This window comes from Bombina bombina, chromosome 11 (genome assembly GCF_027579735.1).
Source record: "Bombina bombina isolate aBomBom1 chromosome 11, aBomBom1.pri, whole genome shotgun sequence".
Taxonomy (NCBI): domain Eukaryota; kingdom Metazoa; phylum Chordata; class Amphibia; order Anura; family Bombinatoridae; genus Bombina; species Bombina bombina.
In genome coordinates this window covers 155,390,419-155,404,035 of record NC_069509.1, presented here as the reverse complement: position 1 = coordinate 155,404,035, position 13,617 = coordinate 155,390,419, and the positions used below count along the sequence as shown (strand labels likewise).

At 37.2% G+C, this 13,617-nt stretch overlaps 1 protein-coding gene across 1 annotated transcript in view; it reads right to left on the bottom strand.

Annotated features, from left to right (window-relative positions):
* The window catches only part of PDPK1 (3-phosphoinositide dependent protein kinase 1), a 267,190-nt gene that overhangs the window by 160,435 nt on the left and 93,138 nt on the right, over positions 1–13,617 (bottom strand). Inside the window, exons 4-5 of the mRNA XM_053694510.1 lie at positions 7,994–8,131; positions 3,627–3,771 (exon numbers count right to left, since the gene is read on the bottom strand). Of these exons, the coding sequence (XP_053550485.1) occupies positions 3,627–3,771; positions 7,994–8,131 (283 nt within the window). The remainder of the gene's footprint in view (positions 1–3,626; positions 3,772–7,993; positions 8,132–13,617) is intronic.

Sequence of the window (13,617 nt, the reverse complement as noted above, 5' to 3'; positions counted from 1 at the left end):
AAGTCATAATATATAATTACAATTTAATATTAAAATAATTGTAAACAGAATAACATTTTTGATGTGCCAGACGGACGCCCCCTCCCCGCCCACAACTTAGCAGCTGATTAGTGCCCATGTACGCAAAATACAGAGAATTAATGAAAAATCATAAAGTTTGTGTAAGTGACTGTGCAACACAAACGGGCAACACGGACGGGCAAGCAAATGAGGGCTCACGTCGTTGCAGATGGTTGAGTTTTCCGCCATTTTTTAAAAATCACAAAATCCACATGAGCAAAGCAGCTGGCAACAGCTAGTATAACTTATTTAAAAGGGACACAAGTAAAAATGATTCAGAATGAGCAGGTAGTTTTAGGACACTTTCCATTTTACTTCCATTATCAAATGTTGCAAAGTCTTTTTATATACACACTTTCTGGGGAACAAGATCCTACTGAGCATGTGCACAAGCTCACAGGGTATACTTATACTAGTCTGATTGGCTGAAGTCTGTCACGATACAGGGGGCGGAAAATGGGGGGAAATAAAAATGTACCAAAAATAAATCAATCTACTGCTTATTTGAAATTCAGAGTAGGTGCTAAATCATTGTCTTTTTATTATGCACTTATGCAAATCTACTGCATTTAGTGGTCCTTTAATATAACCAAAAATACTTAAAGGGACACTCGATCAAAATTAAACTTTCAATATTCAGATAGAGCATACCATTTTAAACAACTTTCCAATTTACTTCCATTAACAAAATGTGCACAGTCTTTTTATATTTAAACTTTTTGAGTCACCAGCTCCTACTGAGCATGTGCAAGAACAAGCGTGTATGCATTTGTGAATGGCTGATGGCTGTCACATGGTACATGTATGCATTTGTGATTGGCTGATGGCTGTCACATGGTACAGGGGGAGTGGAAAAAGATAACTTAAAATTGTCAGAAAAAAAAAAATCTACTACTCATTTGAAGCTCAGACTAAGTGCTATTGCATTGTCTTGTAATCTTGCATTTGCTGATTATGCAAATCTACTGTGTTGACTGGTCCTTTAATTCTTATTGTATGACCAACGGTTTTTATAAACACCTCAGTGAGGGGAAAATTTTGCCCATAGGCAGAAACTGTAACAAGTACTGAAGCAGCTGGTCCCTATTCTGCACTTGGACAGCACCAATATGGAAGCTGGACGGCTTTACTTTTGGGGTGTAACTACATCTCAAGCTAGGAGGTGAATACAGCAGTCCGGTTAAAGGGACACTGAACCCAAATCTTTTATTTTGTGATTCAGAGAAAGCATGCAATTTTAAGCAATTTTCTAATTTACTCCTATTATCAATTTGTCTTCGTTCTCTTGCTATCTTTATTTGAAAAAGAAGATCTCTAAGTTAAAGGGACATGAAACCCAAAAAATGTATTTCATGATTCAGATAGAGAATACAATTTTAAACAACTTTCTAATTTACTTCTATTATCTAATCTGTTTCATTCTCTTGGTATCATTTGTTGAAGGAGCAGCAGTGCACTAATGGTTTCTAACTGAACACATGGATGAGCCAATGACAATCAGTATATATATGCAGCCACCAATCAACAGCTAGAACCTAGGTTCTCTGCTGCTCCTGAGCTTGGCTAGATAAATCTTTAAACAAATGATAACAAGAGAAGGAAACAAATTAAATAATAGAAGTAAATTAGAAAGTTGTTTAAAATTGTATTCTCAATCTAAATCAGGAACGACAATTTTTGGGTTTCATGTCCCTTTAAAGGAGCCAGACCATTTTTGGTTCAAAACACTGGACAGCACTTGTTTATTGGTGGGTGAATTTATCCACGAATCAGCAAGAACAACCCAGGTTGTTCACCAAAAATGGGCTGGCATCTAAACTTACATTCTTGCTTTTCAAATAAAGATACCAAGAGAATGAAGAAAAATTGTTAATAGGAGTAAATTAGAAAGTTACTTAAAATTGTCTGCTCTATCTCAATCACGAAAGAAAAAATTTGGGTTCAGTGTCATAAGAGAGGAGATCACCAGCACTGTAAGTATCTATTAGCACTGAGGATTATATCGGTGTGCTGAGTACTTGTGTCAAGTTGACTTTACAATTTAGAAGTCCACAGACTGAATATAAGCAGTGTATACTAACCAAGAGTGTTTATTATTATATCTTATCTGGATCTAATTGGATTAGACTTTTTTTCCCATATAATTTGCGTCTACTTTTCTCTGGATCTAATTGAATTTAAGAATATTTTATAGTGTCTGTTAATGACTGAATGGGCCTTTTCAGAACAACCGAGTTTGACAATTGCACATTTTTTACTTGGTATCTAAGGTTTTTGGACATGCAATATAACAACTTTAGGTTATATTAAATATGTCGTGTTATAAATCATAAGATCACTCATACGCATTAGTATATATTTTTTATTTTTATTAATAAAAATCCAATAAAATACTTTCCAGCTTTAAGTTTAGATCCTCTGGCCATAACATTTTGGCAAAGGTGCACTTGGGCCAGGAGCCATTTTTCTTTATTGGGTTTCCAGGGATTTCTCAAGGTACAATCCAGATTTTTTTACCTAAGCCGAGACTCATGCAGAATTTAAAAGGAAGCTGTAGCTGTATCTCTCTACTTTGAAGTTGACTAGGTTTTTTGTGTTTGTTCTTTTATTTACTGTACAGTATCTAGAACTTTTTTTATAAGTTTTCTTTTGTGGATATATTAGAGTGCAGTGTTTTGGAGAGGGGATTTCATTGCTTGTTTTGTAAGATTTTCAATACATTTTGTGATGCTGGTACCCTTGACAGTAAAGCTGTGGCGAGAAATTAGTGGTTGTAAGATAGAAGCACGATCGTTAAGTTTGCAAAACAAAACACAAATTTGAATTATTTTGTCCAAAAGTTATTCATTAAAGTTACCATAAATGCTAGTTTTATTAAAGTACATATCAATAGTTTCAACAATTTAGAGGGTATTTTCATACAAACTCTGGCAGCTATTCTGAGAATGATAAATTATATATTTCATATAGTAATATATTTTAACATGTAATATCGATCCAACGTTGACAGTCCCTTTTACTTCGCAAAGGAATACAACATTTATTCATTCTATTTCCCACCTAATAGAAACAAACACAACGAACACATTTTGTATTCAACCATTTGATTAATAAATGAATTTCAGACAAAATATTTCTAATTTGTTTTACATTTTATAAATGAATAATAAAAAAACACATTTTTGCAAATGCCTGATCCAAATTAAGCAGCAAGATTTTATTAAATGCACAATAAAAATAAAATATTAAGTTAATATTGGATACTAGAAGAATGTTGTGTGTGACCTTATTACTTACCAGAAGACAATCCAGATGTTTAATATCTTTTATTCTTAAGGTTTCTAACTAAAATCTAAATCACATGAAAAGTGAGAACTCTTGTTCACTAGAGAAACTTGAGCAAGACTGTATTTCGTATTTATTTGAGCAAAAGGAATGTTTTTTTTTTTTAATGGGTATTATCATATTCTATATCTCTATATCTCTCTCTATATATATACATACACACATACATATTCACCTTATAGAGTTTGTAAGATCACTAGCTTTTCTTTTTGCCATTTTACCTGTGAATGATTCCCTTCTCGTGTAGATATTCTAATGCGCAAACAATTTCAGCCGTATAAAACCGAGTACAGGTCTCATCAAATGAGCCAATCTTCCGTATGCATTTTAGTAGTTCACCACTCTTAGCGTAACTAAGGCCAAAATCTGAATATAATGTTAAGAAAATAACCATCTGAAAACAATACGGGATTTCAAATCATCGAAATTGAGAGAACACATTTTAAAAAACAAATAGTGTGTAAAAAAAGAAGAAAAAACAACAAAACTAGACTGAATAACCCAGAAGTCTTCAGGGGGTGTGTCTCTAAATTATACCCCTCTCTTTCCAGTTGGTGCTCTGATTCTACTAACATGGAGTATGGTAGTGTGGAATGTAGCTCCTGCTCCAATCAAAATGTATTTGGGGATTTTTATTTTTTTATTATAAAAATAAAGACAGAAGATTGGAAGTCCAGTCAAGTACAGAACTGGCTGTGGGCAATATCTCCCCCCCCCCCCCTTGAATGACTCTACTGGAGAAGAAATAACATGTGCCCTAAACAAAATGTCCTCACATTTGAAGTGTCACATACAAAAAGGTCCACCTGGACACCGTACCTTTTTGGTCTGCTTTATACCTGCTCTTTATGTGTAGTGACACTACCATGAAGGGCCAGAATATATGTAGGAGGAAGAGGCCCTTGAAGGCTTTACCTATACCAGGAAAGCACAAGGCATAAACCCAACTAGCTCTCAAAAAGCACTTGAGCATGCAGCAGATTTAGTAGTAAATACAAATATTGTATTTATTCAAAATATGCCTGTGCATGCATGGTTCAAAACACTGGAAGGGATTTCCTTAAAATAATGCCGTTATGCATCCGGTAGCAGCTGAGAAGCAGTTATTTCAAATGCCAAAACGTATAGGAATTAACCCTTTGAGTGCCAAGCTGGATTTTATTTTTTTCTGTTTTTTACCATAAAAAAAATAAAATAAAAAAAAAAAATGTTGACACCCCCCAGATCCCCAAGACTTATGCTGTTGGAAAGGTTAGACAATTACCTTTCAAAAGGTGGGTCTTGGGGGTCTGTAGCTGCTTAGATGCCTGAGATACAGGCTTCTAAGCAGCATGCACCCTCTCCCTAGACTTTCTATTGTAAATTTTAAATAAAGTTGCACGGTGACGTCATCACGTCATTGCGTGTGACGTCACTGCATGTAACGGGAAGCATGTGACGTCACTGCGCAACTTTATTTAAAATAGTCAGTAGGAGCCCCCAGATTGCTAAAAAGGTAGCTGAGTGCTAGTGACGGCTCTGAGCCGTCGTTAGCACTCGAGGGGGTTAATGGAAACAATTTAAAAGGGACATGAAATCCATTTTTTTTCTTTTATGATTCAGATAGAGCATGCAATCTTAAATAACTTTTCAATGTATTTCTTTCTATTATCTAATTTGCTTTGTTCTTTTTGTATCCTTTGTTGAAAAGTATACCTAGGTAGCTGCTAATTGGTGGCTGCTCATACTGTATATGCCTCGTCTCATTGGCTTCCAGCTACCTCCTAGTAGTTCATTACAGCTTCTTAAAGGATACCAAGAGAATGATGCAAATTAGATAATAGAATTAAATTGGAAAGTTGTTTAAAATGTATCCATCTGAATCAAAGAAAAGTTTGGGGTTTGATGTCCATTTAATACACTCCAGAAGGTAAAATGTATCACTGAGAACATATTAAAGTGAAGAAAAGTTTACTATACATTGTCTATTTATACTTTATTAGTTACACCTTGCTAGTACCGGGTTGGACCCCCTTTTGCTTTTAGAACTGCCTTAATTCTTTGTGGCATAGATTCATCAAGGTGTTGGAAACATTCCTCAGAGATTTTGGTCCATATTGACATGATAGCATCACGCAGTTGCTGCAGATTTGTCTGCTGCACATCCATAATGCGAATCTCCCGTTCCCCCACATCTCAAAGGTGCTCTATTGGGTTAAGATCTGGTAAATGCGGAGGCCATTGGAGTACAGTGAACTCATTGTCATGCTCAAGAAACCAGTTTGAGATGATTTGAGCTTTGTGACATGGTGCATTAACCTGTTGGAAGTAGCCATCAGAAGATGGATACAATGTAGTCATAAAGGGATGGACAGGGATGGTCAACACCAATACTCAGGTAGGATGTGGTATTTAAACAATGCTCAATTGGTACTAAGGGGCCTAAAGTGTGCCAAGAAAATATCCCCCACACCATTACACCACCACCAGCAGCCATACCAGTTGATGCAAGGCAGGATGGATCCATGCTTTCATGTGGTTTACTCCAAATTCTGACCCTACCATCTGAATGATGCAGATGAAATTGAGACTCATCAGACCAGGCAACGTTTTTACATCTTCTATTGTCCAATTTCGATGAGCCTGTGCAAATTGTAGCCTCAGTTTCCTGTTCGTAGCTGACAGGAGTGGCACCTGGTGTGGTCTTCTGCTGCTGTAGCCCATCTGCTTCAAGGTTCGACGTGTTGTGCGTTTAGAGATGGTATTCTGCATACCTTAGTTGTAACTAGCTTTTATTTGAGTTACTGTTGCCTTTCTATCATCTCAAACCAGTCTGCCCATTCTCCTCTGACCTCAACAAGGTATTGTCCTCCACACAACTGCCACTCTCTGGATATTTTCTCTTTTTCAGACCATTCTCTGTAAACCCTAGAGATGGTTGTGCGTGAAAATCCCAGTAGATTACCATTTTTGTGAAATTCTCAGACCAGTCCTTCAGGCACCAACAACCATGCCACTTTCAAAATCGCTTAAATCCCCTTTGTTTCCAATTCTAATGCTCAGTTTGAACTTCAGCAAGTCGTCTTATCCACGTCTAGATGCCTAAATGCATTGAGTTGCTGCCATGCGATTGGTTGATTAGCAATTTGTGTTACCAAGCAATTGAACAGGTGCACCTAATAAAGTGGCCGGTGAGTGTATATAATGGTTCTATGGGGACATTACAACAAAAGTTTTGGGCTATATGCATTACTTGTAGGTATGTAGGTATCCTTAGTAGGACACACATTTAAAACATCAGTAATATAGGGCACCTTTCCAATGGTAGTGGAAGTATGGAGGAAAAGAAAAATGAAGTTACTTTTCATTTTTAACCCTTACTTCAAAATAAAATGAACAAACAAATCCACTACCTTCTGCCTGGATACTGTACACGATTAAGCATAAAAAACACATGGGAGACAAATATTTTATTTTTAAACCTAATATCCCATCTCTTACTTTTCAAACCTTGTCAATCAATTTTGAGGCATTTGTAGTTGTTGACCTTGTGAGTCACCACCCATTTACACTCAAACAGCTGTTACTTGAAGGGGCATAAAACCCAAGAAGTTTCTTTCATGATTCAGATGAACACTTTTTTTTTTAAATTCCAGATTACTTTTATTAGCTTTGTTCTCTTATTATTTACTGTTGAAGAGATATCTAGATAGGTGCTGTGCACATGTATGGTGCACTACATGACAGAAAATAGTGCTACCATCTAGTGCTCTTGCTAATGTATAACATTGTTATAAAACTGCTGCCATATAGTACTCCAGAAACGTGCACACTCCTGAACTTGCCTTCCTGCTTTTCAACAAAGGACAGCAAGAAAACAAATCTAATAGACGTAAATTGCAAAGTTGTTTAAAGGGACAGTCTACAATATAATTTGTATTGTTTTAAAAGATAGATAATCCCTTTATTACCCATTCCCTAGTTTTGCATAACCAACACAGTTATAATAATCTATACTTTTTACCTTGTACCTAAGCCTCTGCCGACTGCCCCCTTATTTCAGTTTATTTGACAGACTTGCATTTTAGCCAATCAGTGCTGGCTCCTAGGAATTCCATGTGCGTGAGCTCAATGATATCTATATGAAGCACATGAACTAACACCCTCTAGTGGTGAAAAACTGTCAAAATGCCCTTAGAGAAGAGGCGGCCTTCAAGGGCTTAGAAATTAGCATATGAACCTCCAAGAGAACAAAGCAAAATTAGTGATAGAAGTAAATTGGAAAATTCTTTAAAATTACATGCCCTATTTAAATCATGAAAGTTTATTTTGGACTAAACTGTCCCTTTAAAACTGCATCTATCTGAACCATGAAAGAAAAATGTGGGGTTTTATGTCCCTTTAATGCAAATAAAGCATGAACAAAATCCTGAATTACTCATCTTATGGTGCCCACCATAAAACAGAATGTACTTGGTTCTTAACCAACATTGCAAAAACAAACAGCAGTGCGAAAAGTATAATTTTGCAAGGATAGGAAATAATTACCAGCAATTTATAGCAACTGTGCTAAGAACCTTGTTTAGTATTTTTTTATAAAAAAGGATACATAATTTTTCAACATCTTGAAATGTAAAATAGAGTTTAACAAAGAAAGGGTGGTCCAGGCGAGACATCACATCCCTTTCTCGGGTCACATATGGTACCTTGTTCTCCTTTACAATATGTCGTTTCTGTAGAATTTTAACTGGAAAAAAGGAAGATAAAAATCTGCAAATTATAATCAAAATTTGTTTAGAAAATACAGTGTTATAAAAACAATTTGAAAAAAATAAATAAAAAACCACAACCTTAAATTGTTTTAACCAACCGATCTCAAGAACCCTTTTCAAAAATCGTTATTAACACTAAAATAAATAAATTAAACATGATCAGTTACACCTCTGTTTATACCCTAGGGGAAATAACAATCCGGTTGCAGGTAGCCCTTAAGTACCCCCCATAAAAAGGAAAGTATTGTATATCTATTTTAACTTGTTTGTTCAACAATTTCTGGACTTGGAAGTCAATAGAGCAGCACAGAGGACACATGCAGTATTTTTTATAAATCACACACATAACTAGTGGTACATGCAAATGACAAACGCAAGTAAGTGGGCGCTGATGGTAGCCCTGCTCCGTGTACAGCGCACAAAGCAACTTACTAATTAGTGCTCCTGTTAAGCACAAAGATCAACACCACATAAATGCACAGATCCCAGCAGTAAAAAAAGAACTGCTAAATTAGATTTTTTATAAACACTGCCTTATTGCAGCTGTAGCACAGGACTTCCTTTTAAATAAAGTAAGAAAATCAATATCAAATGCTGATATTGCAAATTTGTTTTACTTTACACAATTACTTTTACTAATTATTTTTCCTGCTTTTCCTGTAATTTAAATCTGAAAATTAAGAGATTTTCAAACATTGATAACTGGAAGGGCTCATTGTGGAGTTGACAAGTTTAGCTCTGGCACATTTTTACTAACCTAATGGCAGTGGCTACCTGTGTCTACTCCAGTAACTAGTTCAGATTGATTTCTCCTAACAAGGCAAGTGGTGTGGAGTGTGGCTACTGAAATCAATAGCAGCAAACAAGGTGATAATGCATTCCAAACATTTTCAAACTCACCAAGTAAGTATGTTTATTGCAAGACTGAATGAAAAAGCATAAAGGTGTTCTATTCCTTAAATTATTGTTGCATAGTCTAAAAACCTTTTACCCAAATGATGCTTGCATTGATAAACACACATTAAACAGGTAACATTTTGTAAAAAGAACACTTGGAAGCCTCCTAGCATATATATTGCACTGCACCTTTATTATGACAGGCCTAGGAATAAGCCTAAACATTGTTATAATTATGGAAACCCCTAACTTGTTCAAAGCTAATCTAATTAGTCCAAGCAGATGGTTTATGTTACAGAAAGGGTGGGACAATACTTTATCCGACAGTTCCTACTTAGCAAACACTGCGGCCTGAAGGACTTTCCTACCTTACGAAGAAACAAAAACATCAAAAACGATAACATTTGGAAAAAAGTATGCAGAAGACCATGTGGCAGCTTTCCAAATCTGCTCCAAAGATGCATCATTAGTAAAGGTCAACGATGTTGCCACTGCTCTAGTAGAATGAGCTGTGATACGTTTAGGAGCCAACTTGCCCTCCACCAAGTAAGCCTTATGAATCACTTATTTAAAGGGATAGTAAACCCCCCAAAAAAATTCCCCAGTGTTTGAAACATATCTAGTTGTTTAAATCGACAAATAACACCTATTAGCCATTTTTTTAAATTGACATACAAATTGCAATTGAAAATATATATGCTGCCAAACCCTTATTTTCAGTCATTATGCTGCCGAATTAACAAGTAGGTAGAACTAATATGGCGTCACGCATGCACATTTACAAAAACTTGTTTCTCTCCTAGTGTTTCAGCCGCCGTGTCATTAGCATTTCGCTGGATGCCGTTAAAGAGTCGCTTGATCTGTGATTAAGAATGTATTGCCCATGCGAGTGCCCACACATTAGATTGCGCATGCCGAGATTGAGGAGAGGCATTCATTTAAATATTGTAATTAGCTGTTCAGTGCTGCAGAGCCATTGGAGGAAGGGAGGGAATGCATTATGTTACTCCAGCCTACATCTATGCACGGCCGTTACAGCTGTTTACAGGGAAACCTGTTGTATAATTTTCTTAAAACATTAAAGCTTCATTTTAAGGTAAGCTTTAATAATTTTTAATCTATGAAACCTTAAAGTGAATGGAAATTTTGATGCTAAAGTGCCCGGTTTTTAAAACTGATTAAAAACAGGGGCACTTTAATTCATCAAAATTTACATTTCACTCCTGTTGTGACAAAAAAAAACAACTTACCTTTTAAACTTCACAACAGCTCCAGCTTCCTCCAGTCTCACAAGCCATTTCTGATGTCAGAAATTATTGACAGGTCATCCTCCAATCACAGCTTCCCCCCAGGGGATTCAGTGTCTGATTCACTGCTGTGATTGGAGGAAGCCGGATGCCTCATTTTAGACCCAGGAAGAGGCTTTGAAACGTGTGGAGGAAGCTGGAGCTGCTGTGAAGATTAAAAAGTTAAGTTTTTTTCACAACAGGAGTGAAATGAAAATTTTTATGAATTAAAGTGCCCCTGTTTTTAATCGAAGTTTTAAAAACCGGGCACTTTAGCATCAAAATTTACATTCACTTTAACTAAGTGGTTGTGTATTTTTTAGAATCCTGCAAAGTAAAGATTTCTAACCCTTTAAGCCAAGACGCCAAAGCTACCTCAGTAGCTTTTTGCCCTTTCCGAGTACCAGAGTAAAGCATGAACAAACAGTTTTTCTGAACTCTTTAGCAGCTTGGAGATAGAACTTCAAAGCTCTCATCACATCCTGATTATGCAACAATCTTTCCTTAAAGTTGTCAGGGTCTGGACTAAGAGAAGGAACAACAATTTCTTGACTGATATTATCCGTAGAAACTACTTTAGGAAGAAAATACAGTACAAAAAAAGTACAGCCTTGTCCTTGTGAAAAATAAAAAAAATGGAGGATCACAAGAATAGAATGCTATCAAAAGTACCTCCCAAGACAATAGTTGGATATAAATGGGATGCATTGGATCAAAGGGAGGCTCTTGTAGTGCAGAGAGAACTAGGTTCAAATTGCAGGTTAGAGAAATGTTTAACAAATGGCCTAATTCTAACTAATGCCTGGACAAAGGTCTGAACATAAGGAAGTTTAGCCAACTTCTTATAAAAACGAACAGACCCTTCAGGGAACTAGCTGATAAACCCTTGTCAAGGCTATCCTATAAGAACTGAAGAACTCTAGGGATCCGGAAAGAACCCCAAGAGAACTCTTTAGAAGAGCACCACTCACAGTGTTCCCTCTAAGGCCAGTTTTGTGAGCAGCCCAGCAGCGAAACAGTTAGAGCAATTAGCAAATGCTACACAATACAAACTGCAAGGTATGGATCCCTTATTAACCATTTCACTGCCGGGACAAAACTGGCCTTAGAGGGAACACTGCTCACAATATGCTTTACACATTTTGTGGTAATTCTTTTGAGCTACAGGTTTTCTAGCATGTATCAGGGTTTCAATCACAGAAACTAGCAATCCTCTATGTCTCAAAATTAGGCATTCAACCTCCACAGTAAAATCTAGAGATTTGAGAGGAAGAAGCCAATGAGGAGATGAGGACATCTGTGCAAGATCTGCATACCATGTCCTGCAGGGCCAGGCTGGAGCAATTAATACTACTGATGCAGACTCCTGTTTAAACCAAGCAATGACTCTCGGAAGAAAAAAACGATATGCAAGATGATACATACCAAGGTGTCTATCATGTGAGCCCTTGGATCTCTTGATCTTGCACAATCCTTTGGAAGTTTGCGATTTAAGTGGGAATCTATCAGAACGATATCCGGTAGGCCCCGTTTGATCACTAATTGATTGAATACATCCTGATGGAGACACCAGTCTCCCAGATGAATCGACCTAAAGCTGATGTAATTCGCCTACTAGTTGTTGACACCTGGTATGTGAACTGCGCTGGACAGAATTTGAGACACTTCCTGCATGACCAGTGGACTGCAGTTACTACCTTGATGATTTATGTAGGCCACCGCCCTGATGTTGACCAACTGGAAGTAGATAAGCTTTTCCTCCTCCATTAGAATAGATCAAAGAATTGCTCAAAGATCCAGAATGATTATTAGTAACCTTGATAGAGACCAAACTCATTGCGCTCTTCGAGAATGCCAGATTGCCCCCCAGCCTATCAGACTGGCGTTCGTTGTAAAAATAGCTCATGACGGACAAAGAAAATATGTCCCAAGAATCAAAGAAGGACTTTGCTCCAACAAGACAGATTGCTTGACAGATGAATCCAGAAAGATTTGTTGCTTCAAATGCAGATAATTCTTTGACCACTGACTGAGCATGGATAGTTGAAAGGGACGCAAATGAAGGCAGGCAAAAGGAACCACGCATGATGCAGCTACTATAAGATCTACCCACCTCCTTGCACTGAGCTACAGACGGAAATGAAGTACTCTGCAGGGAGAGACATGCTCTCTGAAGTTTTATTCTGGGTGCCGCATCTTTATGCTAATTTAGTGGTGGTGTTGACCTTCTTGTTCTTTGCCCATGAAGAACCAGGCTTCCAGGTTGCCTTGGAGGGCTAAGGTTCCTGGGAACAGGAAGACTTCTGATCTCCTAAGGAATGAAGGGGAAAAAAAACGATTCGCTTGTCAGTTCTTTCCTTTGGATTTAAAGTCCGAACAATTGCCAGCATTGCACAAGACATATTTTTTACATTGATCTTGATAATGTCCATCTCAGCGTCGCACATAAATTCTTGACCCATTTTAAGGGCCTTAATACAATTTTGCAAGTCCTCGGTATAGGAATTGTACGTCACCATTTTGGCTTAGAGTCCCACCATAGTGTTCCTGCTGCAACCACAAAGGTGAGAGAGACTGCTGGTCTAAGCAAAAGACCTGTTTGAAGAAACCATTTCTTTAAGAAAGACTCCAATTTGAGGTTCATTGTATCTCTGAACTAAGTGCTATCCTCCATAGTGATAACTGTACACTTGGCAAGGGTAGAAATAGCTCAATCAACCTTAAGAATTGTTTCCCACACTTTCACATTCTGTTTTCTGGAATGGGGTACATTTTCCTAAATCTGGTGGAAGGAGCAAAAGTAACACCTGGCTTTTTCCATGCAATATAGACTAAATCAGTGAACTGAAACATCTGTGGAATTTTTGGTGGAGCTTTGAAAACAATAACTGATTAACAGGTTTGTTTTCAGCAGGTTTTCCTCAGAAATTTCTAGAGTTTTCAAAACTCCCTGAAATAGGCTATGGATATACTCCACCTTAAATCTAAAGGTCATATTCAGGAACAGGTTCCTGTTCATCTGACAACACTTCCTTATCAGAACTCTAAATGTTTACTTCCTCAGAGTGAGAGCTTTGTAAGAGAGCAGGACTTTGGGGTTGAGGGTAAGGGTATTGCACAACAACCTCATGAGACAAATCCCCAGATTTATGCTTACTTGGTTTGGGGATCACCAAACAATTTGTCCCAATTGTGTACATGCTATATTTTTAATTGTAGAATTCCTGACAAGTATTGGGCTAACTGCCCTCTGAGAAGTGGATGGTTGCGGATGGTTT